This window comes from Alnus glutinosa, chromosome 1, assembly GCF_958979055.1.
Source record: "Alnus glutinosa chromosome 1, dhAlnGlut1.1, whole genome shotgun sequence".
NCBI lineage: Eukaryota > Viridiplantae > Streptophyta > Magnoliopsida > Fagales > Betulaceae > Alnus > Alnus glutinosa.
Genome location: NC_084886.1, coordinates 36,127,185 through 36,152,690, shown reverse-complemented (window position 1 = coordinate 36,152,690; position 25,506 = coordinate 36,127,185). Strand labels below are relative to the sequence as shown.

The 25,506-nt window shown below is 39.0% G+C and overlaps 2 protein-coding genes across 2 annotated transcripts in view; both read left to right on the top strand.

Moving 5' to 3' along the window:
• Positions 1 to 6,510, top strand: part of LOC133879582 (BAG-associated GRAM protein 1) — a 37,492-nt gene extending 30,982 nt beyond the window's left edge. Inside the window, exons 16-18 of the mRNA XM_062318207.1 lie at positions 1,979 to 2,042; positions 5,748 to 5,809; positions 5,965 to 6,510. Coding sequence (XP_062174191.1) covers positions 1,979 to 2,042; positions 5,748 to 5,809; positions 5,965 to 6,084 — 246 coding nt within the window. The 3' untranslated portion in view covers positions 6,085 to 6,510. The remainder of the gene's footprint in view (positions 1 to 1,978; positions 2,043 to 5,747; positions 5,810 to 5,964) is intronic.
• A 13,808-nt stretch (positions 6,511 to 20,318) lies between these two features.
• On the top strand, positions 20,319 to 24,201 carry LOC133879575 (protein NRT1/ PTR FAMILY 3.1-like). The gene is made up of 4 exons (XM_062318195.1): positions 20,319 to 20,476; positions 21,554 to 21,771; positions 22,230 to 22,789; positions 23,220 to 24,201. Exons 1-4 carry the CDS (start codon positions 20,362 to 20,364, stop codon positions 24,124 to 24,126), a joined length of 1,800 nt encoding a protein of 599 aa, XP_062174179.1. The 5' UTR covers positions 20,319 to 20,361; the 3' UTR covers positions 24,127 to 24,201.
• Positions 24,202 to 25,506: the final 1,305 nt, after the last annotated feature.

The following is a 25,506-nucleotide window of genomic DNA, read 5'->3' as shown; positions in this document are numbered from 1 at the left end:
GTTGATGTGCTTAAATATGTTCTTTATTGCCATAATGTAAAATTTCTGCATTTCTACGACAGCCTAGTTTTTTCTTTTTTCTTTCGAGGATAAATATTTATAACTGCAGATGTAATTTTTTTTATCCATTTTCTTCCAATCAACTGGTCTGATTGCCTTCAACTTTAGCACATTGGTTCATGTCTCTCCCACTGCCTTATAAGAGTTCAAGTCAAATTCTCTGTACTGTGTGAGAGATCATAATTTTTCTGAGATGTAGTCACTATTCACTTGTTGATTTTTCATTTTTTTTCAATTTTTATATAATTTTTGGCTCTCTTGTACTCTTGAAATAAAAGATTTTTTTTTAGAGAAAAGTATACATACCTTCCTTAAACTTCCACTGCATTATCAATGTACCCCTCAAACTACCAATTGTGTCAATGCCCCCCTTTAAACTACTAAAAATGTCAAATGTCCCCCTAAAGCCAACAAAAAGACAAAAATAACCCTAAAAAAGTTTATAAGACAAATATATCCTTAAAAAAAATTAAAAAAAGGAAAAAAAAATTAAAAGATTAAAAAAAAAACGAGAAAAATGAAAATCCAAAGGGGTGGCCCAAACTGAAATTATATATAAAATAAAATAAAAATTCATAAAAATGAAAAACCTTGGTTTTTATTTTTCACTTTTTTATTTTATTGTTTAATTTTTAAATATTGATTTTGTTAAAATATAATTTTTTGGTTTTTTTTTTTTTTTCCTTTTGTTTTTATGTAATTTTAAGATTTTTCATAATATTATAAAGGGTATTTTTGTCATTAGGGGGACATTGACATTGTTTGGTAGTTTAGGGAGGACATTGACACAATTGATGGTTTGGGGGGCATATTGACAATTGGGTGGTAGTTTAAGGGGGGTATGTGCACTTTTTGCTTTTTTTATTTTTTTATTTACTTGGCTATCCTCTTTTCAGTTTCCATATGCTAATTTGTATTGAATTTGCTGGGTGGCATCTACGCAAATCTTTTAGAGATTAATGTTTCTCCATATTGTCATGTCTCTTAAGAATTTGCTGTAAATATATTCTTGGACTCGCTGACCGGAAGTCATGGAAACTGCAACTGGTATCTGTCCTCCCAGTCTGTTGCTCTGCCAGGCTGTTGCGGGAGCATTCTTTGATAACAGTCCAATTGACAAATAGATTGCATTTATTCCATTTCAAATGGTTTGTTCGATATCATCTTGAGTTAATAATCAAGCCGAGTTAGGGGATTATTATTCAACTGGAAGTAGAGTACTTAAGAATTTTACATTTCATTTAGTTTGTCGGCTTCATATTTGAACATGATTCCATTTCTTTATGAAATAAATGAGAGGGAATGGTTTTTTTTTTTTTTTTTGAAGAAAGTGGGAATGGTTAATGCAAAAGAAGTCCTCTTTTTCTTTTTCTTTTTCCACGAGGTACTACTATAAATTCATACTTATTTACTACTGAATTGACTATAGACCATTTTCTCTTTTTAATTGGGAGTATAGAATACACTCAATTCATGCTAATTATTCATTTGCTGCTACTCTGGTTGGTGGCCTAGCATTCTTTTCTTGTGAAATTAGGCTAGAGGAATAGAGAATGGGAATATCGACTATGGAAGGGCATGTTTGAGATGTGCCGTAGCAATGGCAAATATTTGTTTCAACGGCAGGTTCAGTTCTGTGGGTTGAAATTATCGGCCATCTATAACTTGTTCCTGACAAACTAGAAATTTGACACAAAGAGCTAGATAGGAGACTTGGTATCTGTTGATCGTTTAGATTTGTTCTGTGGTAATTATTCCACAGTAGACTAGTCTAGAGATTTTTAAGAACGAGTGAATATCATTTATTTGTTTGCTTAATAGAGATATGACTTGTAAAAGAAACAATTTATTGATTTATTTGTTCTATAATGCTTTGTCTACTTTATAGGTGACATGTAGTTGTTGGTATTGCATACAGGTCCACTGTAGATGGCGTTTAGAGACAAATGCTGAAAACTCAATTACCATAGACATAAAAGTGGGTAAGTATTGGCTTGTACCCCATTTTGTTCTTTCACTGCCATTTATCTGCATGTACTTCATGCTTGTAATTATATTGCTACTAAATTTTTTTTTCATGGGATCGGTGTTAACATAATTGATTGCCACCCTACTCAACTGCGATCTAGGATCCAAAATGAAGTACCAAAACTTGGTATACTTTCAATTCAGTAATATGGAAAAATAATAGTAAAATCTTGCATAGCTTTCAAAATTCTTGGGCAATACTGGCTCATTTACAAATATTTTAACGAAGCTACTTTATCACATTCTAATTTCTTATTGGACAATATTTTATCATATGCAAGCCTGACCTACATAGTTCCCCATTTTGATGTATGTGGACTTACTGATAAAAATAAAAGATGTACCACGCACTCATTCCCATTTCACGTAGCACCATGATCCATATTCTGGGTCGCATATTGGTAAGTGCAGATGAAGTGTGAATATTAAGAATTTTTCATGGTTCAAAGTAGTTTCAACTCAATTATTGAGGTTCAATTGTTAACTTTTGAGCAACATGGGGCAAATCACTTCTGTAATTTTTGTAACTAGTTTTGAAATTTTCTCCGTTCTCTCTCATCTTTTCTTCCCGCTCCTTTCTCTCCTGCTAGGGGTGGCGCGTGTAGGCGCGTCACGCTAGTTCTGGTTTCTGATTTGTCACGCTGGGTTCGACAGAAGGGTTCGTCTCGTGGATTGGAGCTGGCTTTTGGCTGGTGGTGCTGAGGGGTTGGTTTGTGGTGTGGTTCCATGGGGCTCTGTCCTGAGATCCTTCAGGATAGGCTTTAATGGAACGTTGTTTCACCGTGGAAGCAAAATGCTTCTCTTTTTCGACGAAGGCAGGTGAGCCTGAGCTTCGTTTGGAAGAGAGGAGGAAGGCGTTTGGGGGGTTCATTGTTCTTGGTGTCCAGGGCTCAGCGTGGTTGATGGCCACGGTCGAGAAGGCTTTGAAGGATCCAGGTTTGGATTTCGTCAAGTATTTTCGGGAGGATACAAAAGCTCTGATGGTTCGAGGGAGTGGGAACAAGGCCGGCCGCTTCCTAGAGGTGGTTGCCTACGCTGAGGGTGGTCGGAAAGGGGCTATTTGGCTCCCTCAAGGCCGTGGTGGATGGGGTTGGTCTCGGGTGGTGGGAGAGTTGAGGAAGCTGCTTTCTTTTCTCGGTTTAAAGGATCGGTCGCCGGGTGGTGGGATGTCTTCGTCGGAGGGGAAGACTCCCCTGGATCTTCGGGGAGTCACTGATGGGTCTCCGACGGGTATGAAGAAGGGAAAGGGAACTGGTTCTCCATCGTTCGCGGAGGTGGTGCGCTCGGGAGATACCGCCTCTGTCGTGGGTTGCAGATCTCCGGTGTGGAAGTCGGGCTGGTGCGATTTGGAGAAGAAGCCGCTTCAAGTGGGTTGCAACGCCATGGAGAAGGTTGCGACTGATCCCACGGGTAAGGACCGCCATGCTGTTGAGCGTCTCAGTTGCAGAGGCTGTGTCTGCTGTTCGGCGTGCGTGTCTGGGGCAGCAGTTGTTGAGGGCGACTCTTCACTGCAAAGGGACAGCGTGTCTGGAGTGTTAAGGCAGATGGTGAAGGTCCTTGGGCGCCTGTCCAAGGTTTTGCGGTGGGCATGTGGGTCTTCTCATAGATTGGGCTTGATATCCTCAGTTCGGCCCAAAAGTAGGTTGGGTTTTGCTGCGGGCCGGAAGCTTAAGAGGTGCAAGTCTGCTTTCATAGGGTCCCGGTTTCGGGCTGGGGCTAAGGTGCCTAAGCCATTTGTGAGGGCTGCGAATCCGGGTCGTCGAGATCTGGTTCAGCTTTCCTCCCCACCGGAGGCGTCGAAGTCGGAGGCTAGTTCCGTTGAGAGGCCTTTGGCGGTGTGTCCTGTCGTTCAACGATCTCTCAGCCCGGAGGCTCTGGCTCCGGCGCCCTCTGTTGAGTGGCCGGCGGCGGCAGATCTTGTTCGGGTGAGCGGTCCTGTGGTCGAGACTGTCATTGAGGATGCCGTCCCTTTCTCTCTTCCGGCGCTGGTGTTGCGTCCGCCGGTGTCTTTGAGTGTTATTCCTTCTGGGGTGCGGCCTTCTGGGCTCGTCTTTCGGCAGGCAGGGGTTCTTCCGTCAGCTGGGGTGAGGTCGGACGTTGAGGTTCTTCAGCTTGGGGAGATTGGTGATTCGTCTGTCGGTGCTGGGCGTGACCACGTAGGCGTTGCTCTTAGTGCGCCAGAAACTTCGTCTCTCCGTCGGCAGGTAGGGAAGCTTGCGGATGTTTCTGCCTTGGGTAGGAGGTTTGGTGGGGTTGATCTCTTGGGCCTTCCTGGGGTTTCGGCCTCCTTTCCCTGTGGTCAGTGGGTTTTGTTTTCTCATTGGCCAAGACCAGTCCCCTTGGTGGTTGGGTACACCCAGTTTACTGGATTATCGTCTAGGGTCTTTGAGGTGGGGGAATCTTCAAAGGGGGTTGATTCTAAAGGAAGTGTTGTTGGGTGCCCCCTGGATCCTGGTTTGCCGTCTGGAATCGTTGAGGTGGAGGTTTCTTCTAAAGAGGCTGTTCCAAAGGATAGTTTCCCTCTTTTTTTTTTCTTTTTTTCTTTTTTTTGTGTCCTTTTTGTATACTCCCTGTATGCTTAGGGGCGCCTTTTTCGCTTTTTAATAATATTCTGTTTATTACCTATCAAAAAAAACTTTTGAGCAACATCAAGGACAGATAGTGAACTAGCTTGCAAACCTAGAGATAAAGGACAGATCTTAGGCAAATTTGATTGGACATACGGAGAACGACACTAAAAAGGAGGGAATCTCCCAAATACAGAACTTCGCAATTTGTCCAGTGTTATTAAAACAAATTGCTCCAATGCAAAGCCAGTTGAGCGAAGTCTACATAAGTGACAATCAAGTAAAACTAAACAGAGATATTGCTTAAAACTCTTTCCTCTAAGGATACAAGGTCCAATCACCAAGGACATCATATTATGGTTCAAGCAAAAGGCGCAAAATGCTGTTTTGTGTGTGTGTGGGGGGGGGGGGGGGGGGGGGGGGGGAGCTCATCTAAAGCACAAAAACGAGTGGACCTTTACAATAGACTGGATCATAAACAGAGTTAATTTTACTAATGATATGTAATACTACATTTATTCTTATGCCATGTTTTCCTTTATATGTCAGAAATTTGAGGGATGGCAAATTAGAAGACACTACGGGCACGTTTGGTATGCAAGAATAACCCAGGAATGGAATAGCTATACCGTTATTTGGTTGCACCACCATTACTTAAAGAATAGATGTACCTCTAAAATGAGCAATAGTTATTCCTGTAGAAAATGTGGGAATAGGTATTCCCCAGGAATGGAATAGGATTTAGCTATCATGCATCCAACGGGTCTTGAGTAGGATTTTGTTATCATCATCATCATTAGATTTTGTCGTCTCTGGTTTTTTTTTTTGGTATTGCTCCCTTTTATCTTGTCAACCAGCTCACTTAATACACAGTATATTAACCTATTAAATATTTTTCTCCGTAGGAGTTCTTTGTAAAATGTACCCATAGACCAATATGTAGTTCCACGTATGGGTTTTACATGATTTTGCCGATCTTGCAGTGTTCTGCAGCGAGATTTCTTCTAGTCTCATTTTGCATAGTTTAACATTAAGTTTTTTCCCCTATTCAGGAAGATAGTTTTTTAACTGAATTGGTGGTAACTTTTACAGGTGCACATTTTAAGAAATGGTGTGTGATGCAATCCAAAATTAGGTCAGGGGCTATCAATGAGGTTAGTACATATCTGATTGAAATGTGCCCTAATTTTTTGTGCTCATTGCTCATAATTGTGCAATTCTGTCCTTCAAGAAGTGAATGGATTTTGACTGTAGCATTCCCAGTTGACATGTTAATTTATACCTAAACTTTTACATTCACTTAATGTAGTACAAGAAAGAGGTGGACTTGATGTTGGAGGTGGCCCGTTCATATATTAAGTCAAATACTTCTTCTGGGGAGACAGACAAAGCCTCTTCCTCTCCCCCTGTAGCTCAAGAAAGCAACTAATATTTTCAGCGACCTCAGATTGGATTTTGCCTATATATTTGTCCAATGTTTTTGTAGGGCTTTCTTGGTAATTCTGAATAGTGAATGTAGAGCCACCGAGGTTCCTTGTGATGGCAATAGGTGTTTATCTTCTGTATTCTTATATTAATCTCACCCTGGCTCCTTGAGAGAGAACTAGTGGTGTGTATTTGTTGTATCCTCCTTTGTGTAATGACACATCTCAGTTTTCTGAAACATAATAATGGTAAATTTCTGTGTTGGAGGCTGTATGTCCGTCCCTTTCACGGAAGATCTACTAATTGAATCGTTTGGTCTTGAATTTGTTAGTAAATAGCTGACCAACAATTGCTGAAATAGCAGGGGTTTTACATCTAAGGAAAGATGAAAGGGAAGGACATACAGCCCCCGTTATTATAGTTTGACCAACATTTAGTTATTATTGTTTTCCCAGAAAGATGAAAACATTGGAACTACTCATTTTGATCTTGGAACTAGTTGTATCCGGGTCCGGCTCTCCTCCCATTTAAACTCTCCCATTTCATTTAGAAAAGAAATGGGAGGTAAGTGGAGCGTTTCAGACGACCCGTCATATCTTGCCGTGGATTAGAATTTGCTAACTGTACTCAATCCGTTGAGTTGGTCAAATTGGTTTTACATATTTTTGTACATAGATCTCATTGCCTGTCATTTCTTCTGCAATTCAGAAGAAGCGGACCTTTTGTGAGGTTTGGGGTTTTCAAGTAGTGAAGACAATATCTAAGCAGATTTTTAGCTGGAAAAGGCATCTGTAGTGACATGCCAAATCAAATGGTTATTAACTTTTTCCCATTAGGTATATGAATTTTAGAATAGGGAAATTGCTTATAGAATTTTATAATAAAATGAAATATGTGAAAAAAGAGTGGAAGTGTGGAGAGACACAAGAATTGTGGATAAAATGAGTTTTAGATAAGCAGAACAAAAGCTGGTGGACGTGACCTTTTACTCATATTAGTTAAATTTACACAATCTATTGGAGATGGTCTAAGCTGAACGTTGAAAAGAGTTTATGCCATCAGAGCAGTACATTGAAATATCAAGTTCAAAAAGTCATAGCTTTATACAGTACATGATTGTAGAATTGCTATGGATGATTGACCCACGGCTTGTTGGGAGAGAGCTCAAATTAAGCATATAAATGTGAGTGGAGGATCCTTTTAATTTGAAAAAAGAAAAAAAGGATTATTGTTACTAACATAAGAGAGCAAGAAAGACTAGGATCCCTATCGGGCCATCAGTTGGAAATTTTCGTTTAACCCCATTCCAGAGCATCAAAACACTGAAATATTTAGTTTTAACTAGCACATCAATTGTTACTACTCACGGTTAGGGAGAGAACCTCTACCTTCTCTGTACAACAGAGTCAGGTTCCCAACCCATTAATCATCCATCTTTCTTCTCTCTTAACACATTCATCATCCATCTTTGATAATAGCTACCGTATCTCTAGTTAAAGCACGTTACTTTTTCCCTTCTCAGCAAAATCCACCAACCTTTGTTCTCCTCTTTTTCTGGTTCCAGCGATTCTATTATGGCTACCGTACCTTTTAACTTGCAAGCTCTCATCGACGAGACCGAAGCCCTCAACTGTGAAGATCCTTCAACACTGGAAACTCTACCACTGGCTACTTCACAACAAGAATCTTTTCGTCTAATTGGTAAACTCTTATCCTCTCGGCCACCATGCATTTACATGCTGGCTCTGTGAAACCTTTCTGTACTCCTGAAAATTTGCTCACCCCTTTGAAGTTGACAGTCTTTCTGCTGAGAAATACCTTTTCAAAGTCTTCCAAAAAGCCCATGTTGACAAAATCATGGATCTAGGACCATGGAATATAAAGGTAGGGTTGGCAATTTCTGACACGACCCGCGAACCCGACACGAACACGACACGGGAAAATAGGGTTAGGGTTTACTGTAATCGGGTTCGGGTCATAATCGGGTCAACCCGATTATGACCCGATTACAATTGTGTCTGGCAGGTCAACCCGCGGGTTGACCCGCCAGACACAATTGTGACCCGGTTAAGTTTTTTTTAAAAAAACAAACGGCAAAACTTGTCTAACTGTAACACGACTAACCCGAAACCGAAAGACTAACACTAAGTAACTGAGATTCACTGATTCTGAGATTCTGAGAAGTGAGAAAGGGTCGAAATTGTCGAATTGCCGAAACGGTGGAACACTGGAACCCTAGCAGCCTAGCCTAGTAGCCCGTCGCCCGCCGGCCCGCACTCCGCACGCCTGACTGGCGCGACCGCCAACCAGTCGGCCTTTTCCCCCTCTTTGGCTCTTTCTACGCCAAACTTTTCACTTTCAGTTCCTCCTCAAGGTATGGGTGTTGGTTTGGTAACTTTGGTTTCCTTTTGAGATTTACTGATTTAGGTTTGATTGGTTATTTGGTTGGTTGAAGAAGCTCTAAGCCTCTAACCGAATGGTGTTTAAACTTTAAAGGAAAATATTGTGGGTTCACTGGGTTGTCTATTAATTTGATTGACAACCCAGTGAACCCACAATATTGTGGGCGAGTGTGCCAGATTTCATGTTGGGGCTGATGAGGCTGAAGGAGTCGAAGAGAGCAATGGAGATGAGGAGGGTTAGGGAGAAGCTGAAGAGGAAAAAGAAGGACCTGGAGAGGATGAGGACGGAGATGAAGACAGAAGACCCAGCAGCACTTGATGGTAACAGCGACGAAGACGGAAGACCCAGCGCTTGAGCCTTGATGGTAACAGCGTTAGCGAGTCGGCAACGAAGAAGGAAGACCCAAAGTCCCAGACCTAGCGGCTGAAAGCCTGAAATTGCTGAATCAGTGAATCGTGTTACCCGGGTCGTGTTCGGGTAACACAAATGGGAAGTGGGTCGTGTTCGGGTTCTGCAACTCAACCCGATTAATAATCGGGTCGAGTTCGTGTCGAACCCGATTGTGTAATCGGGTCAGTCGGGTCGACACGAACCCGACCCGCCGACCCGAATTGCCAACCCTATATAAAGGGTTCCCTTCTTCTTCTAAAACCCTGGACCCCGGAGGTCACTTTTGACGAGGCAGAACTCTCTACTTGCCCTTTCTAGGTTCAGGTGCATGGACTACCTCTACAGAATATGACTGCCCGCAATGCAATCAGTATTGGTAAATCTCATGGCAACCTAATGGCTGTGGAAAATAGCAAAACTCCAGGTATCATCTGCACCCATCACCTTCGCATTCGAGTTGAAATTGACACCACAAAGCCACTTGTCCCTAGGTTTACTCTTCCCCGCCCAGGACGATCTGCTATTTAGATTCGCTACTTATACGAACGGCTGGCGGACTATTGCACTCTCTATGGTTTAATCGGGCATCGAAAAAATTATTGCCTTGCTCCGCCCCCTCAAGGACCTCAAGACAAATATGGGATTTCTCTTCAGACCTTTGTTCTCTCCGGTCCCCGCTCCACCATTTCTCAAAGCTCAATTGTTCGGTCTCTTGCCACTGCATCAGTTCACCAAGATACGGCACTTGCTACTCCAGAAATTTCTTCTGCACTCATCTGCACATCTTCTTCTCCAGTGGCCTCACCAGCACTCCATCCTACTGGTGAAAGTTCGCCCCTGGTACTCCATCGAGCAAGTCTCGTACACCCTCACATCTCCTCGAGCAATGAACTTTCCCCACGTGGCAGCCATCAATCCATACATTCCTTTCCTTGGACCAGAAGCAGCCACGTCGCCCTTGTCTTGCCCGCCTCATGCGGTCAAAACTGTGACGCCTACTGACAGAGGTAAGGCTGTCATTAATACCTTTGATTTTTTCTTCTCCAAATTTGGATCAAGGTTCGCTGAACCGAATCCTACAAGGCCTCACTCCCAACCTGGGCCTCATTTCACTTGGCCCAACGCTCACAAGCCTAACCCCACCCCAGCCTCTTTTTGGCCCACTTGACTAACCTTTAACCCCCTATCCCCTAAGCCCACCATCGTCCCTTCAGCCCATCGTCTTTTTGCCTCCCCCCCCCCCCTTTCCAACTCGCAACAGACCTCCACTCGTACTGTCCACCATCTATCCCTTGGCCCAACTATACTAACTCTCCTATTTACAACCCCACCACCCTTCCTCACCCGAAGTTCACTGTTTTCGGCGACCAACAGGCCCGTTACCATCCTTATCCACCCAAAAGTCCAACCAGCACCATCTGTGGTCAAGCCCAAGCTCAATCGCCATCGTCCTTTCCACCACGGTCAAAATCAGCAACAAGGAAAAAACGAGCCAAAATTTTCTGAAGATGGGGAGTTTCTTTCTCCCTCTATGAAATGTTGGGCTTCCCCTCATACTCATTCTCCACATAGTCTCCAAGACAGGATGGACATGACTGCCTTTTCCCTGACTACCCCGAAGTACTCTCCACCAACTACTACTATTCTAGGTCATGTTCTGATCAACGAGCCGCAAATTTCAGTTTCTGTTTTCTCTCCTCACAGGGAGATGGATATTTCAGCAGGGATCCATATCACTTCTCCCTCCACAGAGGCAAAAAAGGTTTATAAAGCTACCCGTAAGCCCCGTAGAATTACTCAGCTGGTTTTGGTGGATGACCGACACCATGCTGTTGGTTCTTATTCTGATCATCCCACTTTTGAGGTGGCCGGCTCGACCATGCCACCTCCAGTTCCATGAAGATTTTATCCTGGAATTGTAGAGGCTTGGCCAATCCTTTGACAATTCGTAGTCTCAGGGCCATTATCAGGCAAAATCACCCTGATATTATTTTGTTGTCTGAAACAAAAACTGCTCCACATATAGCTAGTTCTATACTGCATCAACATGGGTTTACTTTATTAGTCCAAGCCCCTCCCTCTAACTCTAGAGGTGATCTTTTGCTTGCTTGGAAATCTGATGTTAACCTAACTAGTTTTTTTGTATCTCATGATATTAATTGTGTTTGGTGCTACTCTACTATGCCTGATGTGAAATGGATGATCTCTTTTGTGTATGGCCCTCCTTATAAGAAAACTACTTCAGATTTCTGGCATAAACTTGCTGATTGTGGGGTTGATATTAGTGTTCCATGACTTTGCATTGGTGATTTTAATGCAATTACTTATTTTATTGATAAACTTGGTGGTCACTCGTTTAATTGCTACTTTGATAACTGTTTTAGCAACTTCCTAAATACAATGGGTATGATTGATTTAGGTTACTCAGGCAATCCATATACATGGTCTAATCATGGACAAGGATTTGGCTTGATTAAAGAACGCCTTGATCAGGGTATTGCTTCATATGATTGGATTCAAACTTTTCCTAGCTTATTTGTCACCCATTTACCAGCTCACACATTTGATCATAATCCTCTTTTATTGAACACTGCTCTCTCAATCCCTCCCCTCCCCTACCCATTTCGCTTTGACGAATTTTGGACTGAGGATCCCACTTGTGGTGTGGTTATTGATGAAGCTTGGTCTACTACTGTTATTGGTTTGCCTTCTTATTGTTTAACAAAAAAGCTTAAGAATACAAAGAAGGCCCTCAAATATTGGAATAAACACTACTTTGGGGATATCCGAGCCAAACTAGATTCCACTCTACAATTCCTTGATATCACCCAACTGGCTTCTCCCTCCGATTCAAATTTAGCCCTTGAATTACATCTTAAATTTGTGATTAATGAGTATCTTCAACAGGAGGAATCTCTTTGGAAGAATAAATCTAGAGAACTGTGGTTAACCTGCAAGGACTTAAACCCTAGATTTTTTCACACTTGTGCTCTTATCCGTCGTAGGAGAAATGTTATTGATCGTTTATATTCCCCAACAACTGGTTGGATTACAGATAGAATTGCTATTGGTAGATGCTTTGTCACAAATTTCAAAGAACTTTTCACATTTACTAATATCTCTCCTCCTTCTGAGCTTTTGGATCTTTTTCACTGTTCTATTACAAATAATGATAAAATTATTCTTTGTGCTATTCCAACAGAATCTGAGATTCATGCAGCCCTAGCTAGTCTGGGACGCTTAAAAGCACCTGGCCTGGATGGTTTCACTACTCTATTTTATATGAAATATTGGGATACTATCAAGCATACAGTTCTCCATGCAATCTGAAATTTTTTTCTGCACAACCAACTTCTCAGAGAACAGAATTACACTTTCATAGCTTTGATCCCAAAAAAGCTTGGTGCTTCCTCTGTTTATCATTTTCGTCCTATCAGTCTTTGCAACATTATCTACAAGATTATCTCCAAGTTGCTTGCAAATAGCCTTAAGCCTCTTCTCACTAACATTATATCTCCTTTTCAGACGGCTTTTGTTCCTAATCGTCACATTCAAGATAACTCCATCTTGGCTCATGAAATGCTACATGCCCTCAAATCCAAGAGAAGAAGAGGTGGCCTAATGGCAGTGAATATTGATATGGAAAATGCTTTTGATAAAATGGAGTGGACTTTCTTATCGGCTATTCTTTAAAAGCTTGGTTTCCACCCCCAAATAAATCAACTGGATTTGTATTTGCATATCTACCTCATCCTTTTCAGTTTTACTGAATGACAGCCCTTTGGTTTATTTTCTCCATCTCGGGAACTTCGACAAGGTGATCATCTTTCCCCTTTTCTTTTTATTATTGGTTCGGAGGTTATTTCCTGTCTCCTTCACAGTAACTTGAGTGGCTTCAAGATTGCTCGATCTTGCACCCCTTTAAATCATCTTCTCTTTGCTAACGATTTGGTTATCTTCACTACGGCTACTCCTAATTAAGCATCTACTATAAAGAGTTGTCTTGATAAATATAGTATCTGGTCTAGCCAAACTGTCAACACTTCAAAGTCCAATATATTGTTCAGCAACAACGCAGCTGCTGTGACTATCTCAACTATTCAAACTATTCTACCCTATGCTATCACTCCTGCAATGACCAAACATCTTGGTCTTCCTTTTATTTTTGGTAAATCTAAAATAGCAGCTTTCTTAGAAGTTCTGGATAAAGTTCAAGAGAAAATTGAAGGATGGTTCTCCAAAACATTATCTCAGGCAGGTAAAACAGTTTTGGTTAAGGTCGTTGCTTCTGCCATCCCTTCTTACACTATGAGTTCATTTCTGCTTCCTGATGGTCTCTGTCATAAACTGGATAAAGCTTTCAAAAATTTCTGGTGGGGCTTCCCAAATGACAAGTCTCGTAACTTATCTCTCAAATCTTGGCAGTCTCTCTGTTTGCCAAAGGATCAGGGTGATTTGGGTTTTCATCTCATGAAGGATGTTAATACTTCTCTCATCTCAAAGCTTGGATGGCAGCTTGTCACTAATTATGGCAGTGTTTGGGTTCCTTTATTCCGGAAAAAGTACATCAAATATGGAACTCTCTTATCTTCCCCTCTCAATTCGGGCTCTTGGATTTGGAATGGTATTAAATATACGATACCTCTTCTTTATCAAGGTGCTTGCTTTTTGCCCCATAAGAATTCTAGTTTGTCCATTTGGTATTCTCCCTTGATTCCTACTCTGATGAATTTCTTACCTATTCCGCGTTTATCTTATTTTCCTTCTTATCCTTTAACTATTGTTGATCTCATCCATACTTCTTCTTCAACTTGGAAGCTTAACCTTCTTTATTTTCTTTTCCATCCTAGCATTGTCTCAGAAATTTTAAAAATTACTATCAGGGTGCATAGTGACTCTCTTCTTTGGACTCCTTCAACCAATGGCCTTTTTTCTACTAAATCTGCTCACCATCTCCTCCTCTCCTCCCACCCTCCCACTCCTTCTCCTCTCCCTAAATCTAGTTGGCAATCTCTTTGAAAACTCAACCTAAACCATCACTTAAAATTGTTTTTATGGAAAATAGTTTGAAACATCATCCCAACAAAGATTAGGATTTCCCAAAATATTATCTCTTCTCATCGGGATACAAAATGTTCTCTTTGCTCTGGCCCTGTCAATTCCATTATCCATCTTTTTTTCTCTTGTCCTATTGCACGAGTGGTTTGGCAACAATCTTTCTGGCCTATGAATATTCTTGCTTTAAATATTACACAGATGACAGAATGGCTAACTATTATTCTTAACCCTGAAACGATTGGTATTCCAACAATAGACTCTCATTTGTTTCAAATTTTTGTTGTGGTTGCATGCGATCATATATAGTTTTCTCCGAATAAGGTTCATCATGATGACTTTGTTCCCAATGCCCTTGTTTTTTCAGCAACTATCAATAAACTGGTTTTGGAATTTCTCTGCTTGGAATTCTGCTTTGGTATGTTCCCCTGAATTTTGGAAGAAGCCCTGCTTTCCTCTTATTAAAATCAATTATGACACAGCGATTCGGGATTCTTTTTTTGCTCAAGCTGCGGTTAATAGGAATTTATCTGTGACCATTACTCACAGCAATTCTCTTATTAGTCTCCAATGTGCTGCTCTTTATGGGGAATCTCATATCCATACAATCATTCCACCCACTACTAGCTAATCAGCTAGTTATGTAAATCGAAATGCAAACTTTTATGCCCATCACATGGCATGTTAAAGTATTTTCAAAATTAATATGTATATATATTTATTTTGTGTCTTGGGAATGATTTAAAAGGAAGGTATTAAAGAGCATTAAATGAAGATAGTCCCACATGGGAAAAAGAGAAACTGAAGTTGGCATTTATAAGGACCAACACACTTTAAGCATTTAAAGTAATGCTTGGGTGTATACTCTAGTACGGTGCGAAGCACCGGACGCACACGCACACGCGCGCGTGTGGCAGTGGGCTGTAGGGTGCTAGTGGCGCTTTGATGGCGCACTTGGCACTTAGCACGAAGCATCGGAGCTCGGAGCGATCTAATCATGACCTTTCGATTTTGGATGGTCCTGATCAATCGATCTAGTGGTTTAATCAGAGGTTTCTGGGCTCCATTGTATCCTGGAGAAATATTTGCTGTAACCTTTTTGCATACTGATGAGTACCAAATATTGTGTATTTGGACCCCTTAATTTACATTAGTTAAACCTTTAGCTTTGTTATTTTCTAATGCTTTGGTTAGTTTTAGTGTTTTTATATTTTGTAGGACAATAAGAGAGAAATGATACAATTCAAGCAAAATACAAGGAAATTCGGATGCAGCAGACAACTACATTTAGACTGATCATAACAGGACCAAAAGATATCCGTTTTGGGAGTTTCTTAGGTCTAAATTTAAGTTCAAGATGTCAGCTTTCCAACGCAACAAGTTTCAGCCAATTAGGAGATGCGTGGAAAAAGATATGGCTGTTTGAATTTCAGTCGTCGGATCATCCCGAAAATCCGGAACCATCTCTCTTATTATTTTTCTTTTGCCTCATTCCTTGTCTCCCCAAAGCTAGAGCCAATACACGTTTTTCTCCACATTCTCAGCCACTTAATCACTTTTTTTTCCACTCAACATCATTCCATAAAACACTCACCACTCATTCCATAAAACACTCACCACTCATTCCATAAAACACTCACCACTCATCTCTCCACTCATACACCCACTCACCCATTCCACACAAACCACTTGGCTATAAAAGGAGACCAAGGCTGAAAATCAAGAGAGGAGAGGAGGCATGAGCCTCTTTGTACATAACTTCTTGCTTCTCTTCTTCTTGTAGCTTATTTCTTTCCTTTTGCAACTCTTTGATTTTTATGCTTTTAATTTAATGTTTTAAGTTGTAGTTATTTTATCATGTGTAGCTAATATTTTCGTTTAGGGTTGAGGATGAAACCTCACCATTGAAGAGAAACTGAGTTTCATGCTTGTTCATGCTATTTGAGTTTATGGGTTTGATTTCTCATTGTTCTACTTCGATTTTTCTGAGATGATGTTTTGATATCTCTTGTAGTTTCCGGATACAAGTGATGATGTGGAATAAGTTTCATTAAATCGGTTGCTTGGTTTTTCATCTATCAAAACATTGGACATTCATTGTGCGTCGTTTGACTAATACATTGTTTTATCGGTTTGAATGAAGATATCCATTGTGATTGAATGATACATTGGATGTTTGGATTTCAATTGGTACTCTTTGTGATTTGTGCTATGAACGAAATCATTGAATGATCTAAATGATTTTTGAAGCAATGTAGAGCATACCTAAGATTTATACGTGACAACCTCGAATAAGTGTGATGAGCATGAGATTAGGTTGATATGATTTGGTGAGTGTGGATTCCAAAACCCTAGACCCCTTTATTTTCGTTATTTTTGTTTATATTATCTTTTATTACAAAACCCTAAATTTGGAACTAGGTTAAAATAGGATTAGTTTGAATAGAGATTAATTTTTGCAACGCAATTCCCTGTGGATACGATCTCGCACTTGCACATACACTATATTGCAAACGATTCGTGCGCTTGCGAGTTATTAAAATTTGCACATCACATACCTTTCTGGTGGGGGCAAATAATTTCTTAAGGAAAGCGACGTTGTAACGCGCCTTAGGAGCATTTCGTTTTTCTGCTTTCGTTTATATTTTCTAGCATGGCATCTTTGGCCACAACCAAATTTTATTCTGGCTGCATTCTCATTCTACCGTCTTTAGTTGGATCCTTTCCTACCAATTTTGGAAAGGAATCTTCTTTGCGGACCATTTTTACCTTCACTTAAATTTTTGACTTGGAACACAAATTGAAAAGACAAGCGAATGAAGCATATTAAAGACTAATCCAACCACTTTACTTTTAATTTGAATCGTTGTCATTCCTGTACTGAAGTACTTCATCATTGCTAGGGAGGAAAAAATCACAAGATTTGTTCATGGAATTAGATATTTCAATAAATGCACGCATTATTATCCCATCAAATAGAGTAGAACATGTGAAGGAATTAAAGAAAGACAAAAAAAGCTTTGGACTGTCATGTGAAGGAAAGACAACCTTTTTGGTCTCCAATCTCCATCTGCTTTTTCTCTCTTTTTTGTATGGTAGCGCCTAACACGTCAAATTTTGTTTCCGCTATGATCTGCTTTCACGTAAGAGGGGACGTCATCCTATGCATTTCTTTTTGGCAATTATCATGATTACCCTAAACCCATATCCACCACAAAACCATGGATTCCTCTTGTTTTTTCTCACTGTATAATCTGTCTTTTTCATACCATCGAATGCATGTGTTTTGTGGTATTGGAGACAGAAACTCCCTCTTCAGATTTTGGAAGTGTTAATTAGTGGCATTTCATTTAAACACTCACTATATTTAGTGACATGTCAACCAGTGACACGTCACTAAATTCTAAATATTGACATATTGATTAGTGATTGTAAAAGGGTCACTAATGACACATCATTAGTGTTTAGTGACCTTTTAGACATCCTGACAGGTCACTAGATGTCAGTCACAAAAATCATATATTTTTGTAGTATTTGCACCTTTATTTTTGTTTTAAGTCTGTTGTTAGGAAGTCCAGCTATTTTTCAATACTTTGATTCCTTATAACATATTCCTAATTTTCTTTTAATTAAAAAGTGGGGCTTTACAAAAGGTAAAAAGAGTTGATGTGTGGACATCACCTGGGTATGGAAATGAAGATCTGATTATATGTATATTCGCACTTTTCTTAACGCAACCCGTTTTAAAGTTGTGATGATCATCATGAACTCATCAGAATTTCGCAGTTAAACGTGCTTTTATGATAATAATATATAGCAGAACGTGAAACCTCCTGAAAAGTCTAGTTCGCGGGAACTAAAAACAGACAATATTATATCGTTTTGTGTACTAGTGTCATGAACGTGAGAAACTAAAAGTATATAAATCTACGCACCTAGTTGTGATTTTTCTCAAACATCCAAAATTATTATCATTTGACCCTCCACTGTTAGCTATCATTGCTCACCCATCTAATTATCGGTACGTAATGGCGGGTGACAAGATTAAAAAATAAAATTAAACAAAAATTAATTAAAAATATCAAAGACTATAACCGACAAAATAAACAAATAATTCATCAAAATTTTGTTACTTTTTAATTTTTTTTTAATCTTTGAGTTAATATATTCAATTGTCCTTACAAGTTTTATTATTTTATTATTTTCTTTTCTTTATAAAAAAGAGGCTTATATCGAGGTGTTGAAAGATCACGAAGGAACGTATCTAAAATTGATTCTTATACTTTTGGTTTGTCGCAAAGTGATAAAATTAGTTTTTTATTTTTTTATTTTTTATTTTATTTATAGATATAATAAAATTAGTTTTTGATCTCTCTGATGGTGTAAAAATATTACTTAATTATTTCGTCCACTTTAACAAGTGAGCTGTTTGCCACGTGAACCAAAAGTTCAGTTGCATCAATCACATTACGCGGTGTGTACGTAGTATCTACACGTACGTAAGCATTGCCAGGTCATCAAATGTTGCCAAATCAAAGCTCCATCTGGTCTGGTGACTCCACGTCAGCAACGCCGCGTACATCACCGGAAACAAAACAAAGACTAACTCATTGTGTATAGTTCCACGACTGATCCATCGCGGCTGTGCTTCCGCTAGCCTAATCTAACCCATTGCCGCTACACACTCGAACCCATCGCACCGGTTGATGAGTTTAATTTGTTCGAGTGTCGTATGGATGTGCTCTAAAATAATGCATGCATGTGTGTCTTTAGCAGTACCATACATGCATGCATGATATTAATTTTGAGAAAAGAGGATGGATGGATCATGGATGGATGACAATGGGAGACTTAACCGATTAGCATAGCTTTTAAAGGTGTTGGAAGGGCAATATCAAATTTACCCCAAAGGCCAAAAGGGAAATTCTGGATAATCAGATTGACAGTGAAGCTTTTGTCTTGTTATATTACTCTTGCAATTTGTATCAAGATTCCCTTTGATATTTTTCTGTATCAAGAGAAGAGTTACTGTGCGTTGCCCACTTGGGAAAATGAAATCCAGATTCCGAAATGCACATAACATGTACACAACAAACAAATGTCGATCTCTTCAGTACTATGACATGCACAACCCATATATACCATTGAATTGAATGAGTACAACCTCAATTAATAAAACCATGACATTTTGTGTTGGCGTATTCGGATTCAAGTCTAGTCGTTTTGGAAGTGTTAATTCGAATCCGACCCATTGTTAAACAGTTTAAACCTATCAACCATGACACAGCCTTGACTTGACTCGCATAATCCATTTAATAAGCAGGTCGTATTTAAAAATAAATTTATATGAATTTTAACATTTTTTGGTTTTGCTTTTTAATTGAAAAAGAGAATATATATATATATACCTACGGGTTAAGCGAGTTGATCCAAAATTGAATTGTTTATTAAATATATGGGTTAATTTGGGTCAACATGAATTGACCCGACCGTGATTCTAAAAAACCTTAATCCGCTAATTTCGTGTTGAATTCGTATCGGGTCGTGTCAAATATTACCGCCTTAGAACATCTCCAACAATAATAGCCAAATTAGCTATTGAAAAAGTACAACTCTCTACTTTAGCTAATGTTTTTTCTATACTCTCTCAAACAGATTGTCTATTCTACAGCTCTCTACTTGCAATTAAATATTATTTCTCTTTTTTTTTATTATATTTTTGCCAGCACTCAATGAAAGAGAAAATATTGAATTTTCACACATTCTTTGAGCGACATTGTCTGACACCAATTCAATATTCTAACAAAATTATACTATTTATGAAAACAAAGCAATTTATCATTAAAAAAAGAAAAAACAATGCAAAAAAGAAAACGAAGCACCTAAAAACAACATTATATAGTTACAATAATGCAATTTAGAAAGCAACAAAAAATGAAACCAAATGGAAATATCTCAAAAAAAAAAAAAAAAAAAAAAAAAAAAAAAAAAAAAGATATGAAACATACTCGCTCCGTTCTCTCTCTCAGGCTCACTCTCTCTCAAACTCACCCAATTTCTTTGAGAATGCAATGAAAAGTGGGAGAGAGAATGGAATACGAGTGAATATCATATTGTTTTAATTAATAGTTTGCGGAATAGACCCGCAGAATAGTTAATTTGCCTTGCCCGATAAAGGTGCCCTTAGTAAATATGTCTAATTGTCTAAAGACAAAAGACATACAGCACCATATATATCATAGGCCAACGATATATAGTAGTGTCAAATATTAATGGGTCCCGCCTCTCTCATAATTTTGGTTTGTCCGAAATCCATTTCCACAATTATATATATATATATATATATATATATATATATATATATATATATAAATATATAGTCCTCTTGGAACTTCCCTTTGCATATATAATTGCATGTGAATTGAACCCACAGATGGAGTTGGAGTTGCAGAGAGGCAACATGGCTAAAGACGAGGAGAAGCAGGAGAAGATAGAGGATATTCAAAGGAAGAAGCTTGGAGGGATCAAAACAATGCCTTTCATCCTTGGTATGTTTGCATTTCAATATTCTTTCGTTTTTCAAGCAACTCTTCAACAGCTTCTTGGGTCCTTAATTGACAACTTTAATTTCAAGGGGAAAATGTGAAGGAGCTAGAGCCAACAGCTGCATTAAGTAGCTTCCCAATACACTTTTTTTTTTTTTTTTTTTTTTTTTTTTTTTTTTTTTTTTTTTTTTTTTTTTTTCCTAAGCAAATACAAACAAGGAAAGGGAAACACATGACTATTATTATGGAAGATCACCGGTAACCACTCAGGAATAAAAAAAAAAAAAAGAAAAAAAAAAGAAAAAGGAAAAAGTTAAAGTAAAATGTTAGTCATATATATCTGCGTTATTAATTATTTCAAAATGATTAGTTAATTTAGAATTTCTCTATAATCTCTTATAAAGTTCAGTTTTACCTAGTAACTAGGTAATTTTGGAGTTATCACTTATGACTATCTTGATAAACTATCCATTCTATATGATGCTATAATTAAACTACTCGATAGGATTGGCTGAAATTTCATACCAGCTAGTTTAAGATTTACCTTTGCCCTTTTGGAGTCAAATAAATCCCAACATCTGTGCACCAATTATATATATATATCCAAATGCAATATAAAGTTCGAATAATTTCACTTCATTTCACTTAGGTTATATTTACATTGATTTGGTTGGTTGCGTACGTTTCTTTTCGGTGTAACACTTGGGCAAAAAGGCAAAAATAATGTGAAATCAATATATTTCGAAAGTTTAGGGCATAAAAAAAATTAAAACAAGCTCAAAACACTAAAAACCGACTTAAATCATTTTCAAAATCATTTAAAATATGCTCTAATAGAGACCCAAATAAGGCCCAAAAGACTGATCAGTTAATAACCGCAATAACTGCGTGGATGCGGATACATATCTAAAAGTGATATCCGCATTTTACAGATGCTGATACAGATATTGTAAATAACCGCATCAGCATCCAATATCCGCATCTACAACCTTCCGAAAGAGTCATTCTGATCTCTCCTGTAATTAGAGTAAAAACTTTGAACTAGAACATAATTAACCCGTATGCATATATGTTTGACAGGAAATGAAATATGCGACAGATTCGCCACAACTGGTTTCCATGCCAACATGATAACGTACCTGACGCAAGAGCTTAACCTGCCGCTGGTAAAGGCCTCCAACACCCTCACCAACTTCAGTGGAACGGCCAGTCTCACGCCATTGATTGGTGCTTTAATTGCTGACTCCTTCGCCGGCCGCTTTTGGACCATCATCGCCGCTTCTATTATCTATGAAATGGTACATATCTATCTGTGCTACTAATTAATTAGAACATAGTAAAAGAAATAAGATAAAACTTTACTTATAACACTATAATTTTTTTTTTTTTTAAAAAAGAGAGAGAGAGAGAGAGAGAGAGAGGGTTTATTCATGTGTCTACAGTAATATTGCCATGTTGCTAAATTTAGAGGCAATTTAACTTTTAAAAAATATATTGAAATAAAATTGATTAGTGACGTGCTAAATTTTGACACATCAATATTTTTTGACATACTAGTTTGACACGTCAAAAAATATTGACGTGTAATAGGTGAAATAATTAAAAGATGGATACATTGAATTGAACGCATTTTTTTTTTAAAGTTTATGAGTATGATTGCAAAAGTGATGAAATATCAAAGGTGATAGGTGAATTATTTCCAATAAATAATCTAACATAATATTACAAGTAAAAGAATTTTATTTTCTTCTTGCAGGGATTGGTTAGCATCACCATATCAGCAGTAGTGCCAAAGCTCCGACCTCCACCTTGTTCAACTCAAGAGAGCTGCAAGGAAGCTTCAGAATTGCAGCTTTGGGTCCTCTACATCTGTCTCCTCCTTACATCTATTGGCTCAGGTGGCATTAGGCCTTGTGTAGTTACATTTGCTGCAGACCAATTTGACATGACCAAATCAAGTGTAGCTTCTCGAAGCTGGAATTTCTTTAATTGGTACTACTTTAGCATGGGAATGGCAACATTAACTGCTCTAACTGTAGTGGTTTACATCCAAGATAATGTGGGTTGGGGCTGGGGTCTTGGAGTCCCAACCATAGCCATGGCCTTGTCAATCTTAGCCTTTTTGCTGGGTTCCCCTCTTTACAAAAGATTGAAACCAGGGGGTAGCCCTTTGGTTAGATTGGCTCAGGTGGTTGTTGCAGCCCTGAAAAAGAAGAAACAGGTTGTGCCAGAAGATCCGGGGCTCTTGTATGAAAATAGAGAGCTCGATGCTGCTATTTCTGTGCATGGAAGGCTTCTACACTCAAATCAATTCAAGTAAGCAATTTTAAGGATGTCATTGAAATGATAGATGCATTCATATTGTAAGCAAATTGACATTATAGTAATATTTAGGGCTGACAATTTTTTACACGACTTATAAACTTGACATAAATCTAATACGAAATTAATGTGTCAGGATTGAAGAGTCTAACGACCCGTTTAATTAAATGGGTCGAATTAGGATTGACCTATATAATCTTATTTCTGTGCATCGACATAAAACAAATCCGATATGAACTCAATCTGAAATTAACATGTTAAAGTTGCGGGTCTGACAAATTTAATCAAAAAAAAATTGATCGGACTAAGATTGATATGACCTAGACCTAAACCCAGGACGCAAATACCAAACAACACGAATTACAACCCCTAGTAGTATAATATAAATTGAATGGTTAAATTGCTTTTACTTTACTGACTGCAGGTGGTTAGATAAAGCTGCAATAGTAACAGAAGGAGACGCAGCAGATTCAAAGCCACCAAATCTATGGAGGCTTGCCACTGTCCATCGAGTGGAGGAGTTAAAATCCATTATCCGAATGCTACCCATATGGGCTGCCGGAATTTTACTCGTTGCCTCATCTTCACACCAGCATAGCTTCACAATCCAACAAGCTCGCAGCATGGATCGTCACCTGTCCCGGTCCTTCCAAATCCCTCCGGCCACTTTATCCGTCTTTGGCATCATAACCATGCTCAGTGGCCTTGTTCTATACGAACGTCTGTTCGTACCCTTTGCTCGCCGGTTCACCGGAAACCCATCAGGCATCACATGCCTGCAAAGAATGGGAGTAGGCTTTGTGGTAAACATTCTTGCCACCATTGTTGCATCACTCGTTGAGATCAAGAGAAAAGCAGTTGCTGCGAATCATAACTTGTTGGATGATCCAAAAGCTGTAATCCCCATAAGTGTTTTCTGGCTGGTGCCTCAGTTCTGCCTCCATGGTGTAGCCGAAGTTTTCATGTCCGTTGGGCACATGGAGTTTCTCTACGATCAGTCACCAGAAAGCATGAGAAGCATGGCCGCGGCTCTTTACTGGATAGCAATATCTATGGGAAATTATGTGGGCACGCTGATGGTGTCACTGGTTCATGAATATTCTGGCAAGAAAGGCAACTGGCTGCCTGATAGGAACCTCAATAGGGGAAGATTGGAGTACTATTATTGGCTTGTTAGCGGAGTACAAGTCATTAATCTCATATATTATGTGGTTTGTGCTTGGTTTTATACATATAAGCCATTGGAAGAGGTTGGCGAGATTATGTGCAACAAAGATCCAATCTCGTCTGTGATATTGTTGGATAAGAATGGGGGTGAAGAGACAAATTAGGATTGTTGATAAAATATTAGTACATGACAATGTAGCACAAATTAATGAAGCTTTTTTCAGTCTTTCGATCCTCAATTTAAGCAAACAACTTTCCAACATTTTAATTCCCTTTAATATGATACAATTTTTATTTTATTATTATTTTGTTTTGGACGAATGCGTAAAATCTATCATATATCAGCAAAGAATTACTATGCAGCTAAGATATACACCCAAAACTCTAGGAAAACAGCTATTTCCTGAATACTAAAACTAAAGGGGTAATTACATTTTTCACTCATGAACTACTGGCAATTGTCAACATGCCACCACGAACTGACACCACCATGAACTACCATTTTTGTACCTTTATCTCCCTTCTGTTAGGGAATCTCGTCAACAACAGCCGGTAATTCATGAGGGAAAAAGATAATTACCCCAAAACTAAAACAGCATAGTATATATCCAATCTATACATTCTCTACTGAACTCCTAGAAGAACCTATACAAGCATCTTCACTAACCAATCACTATAACAAAAGAAACAGCTAAACCCCTCCTTCAACAAACAATCTCACCAACTCCAAACACACTAGCTGAAAGCCCTCAACTCCTACAAAGATCTTCATTAATCTTACTCCTTATAAAGCATCCAGACATGATTCTTTGCCTGACCATCCATTTTATTCTCTTGAAAATATGTTCTTCAGTTTGCAACTGGTTACCATATCGTATGCTATTCCTCTCCAACTGGTTACCATATCGTATGCTATTCCGATCCTCTCCAACCACAAGTTATAAACGGAGGCACTTAAGCACAATTTACTTAACACATCTCTCGAGCACTTACCTGACTAATCCTTGCTACCTCTAGTAATAATATCATCACATTGCCAAGGAGGATCTGCTATCAATTAAGCACAGACAAATAGCAGCCAACCAGATTCTTTTACAAAAGCTACATGCAAAACACAAATGGTATCTATCCTCAATACAACCATGACAAAAAACACAAAGGACATTACCTCCAAGCCCCCAACTGAGCAATCTAATTCTAGTAGAAAGGCTATCCTGAGCAGCTAACCACAAAATAAAAGTCTACCGAGGAATTGACATGGAGAACAAAACCAAGCTCCACCATTCAACAATCTGTTGTTTATGTCGTATAAGCTCCCAAGAAGCAGCACAATTATACACACCCTTCTTAGAAAAATTCCAAGTAGGAATGTCAACACTTCCAATATCCACCATTGGCAAAGCACTCTGAATTTTAACAAGCTCCTCAGAGTGAGCCGGCGGCCATCTCCAACATCCATCAACAAGAACACTAGATACCTTTGATTCAAGCTGGCTACCTGCATCATAAATGACTCTATACCCATATATGTCTTGAAGAATCCC

Excerpts from the sequence above, each read along its gene's own strand:
- LOC133879575 (XM_062318195.1), top strand. The coding sequence starts at position 20,362 with ATGGAGTTGGAGTTGCAGAGAGGCAACATGGCTAAAGACGAGGAGAAG. Across the intron at positions 20,477-21,553 it reads AACAATGCCTTTCATCCTTG|GAAATGAAATATGCGACAGA; the intron begins GTATGTTTGCAT and ends TATGTTTGACAG. Across the intron at positions 22,790-23,219 it reads CTACACTCAAATCAATTCAA|GTGGTTAGATAAAGCTGCAA; the intron begins GTAAGCAATTTT and ends TACTGACTGCAG.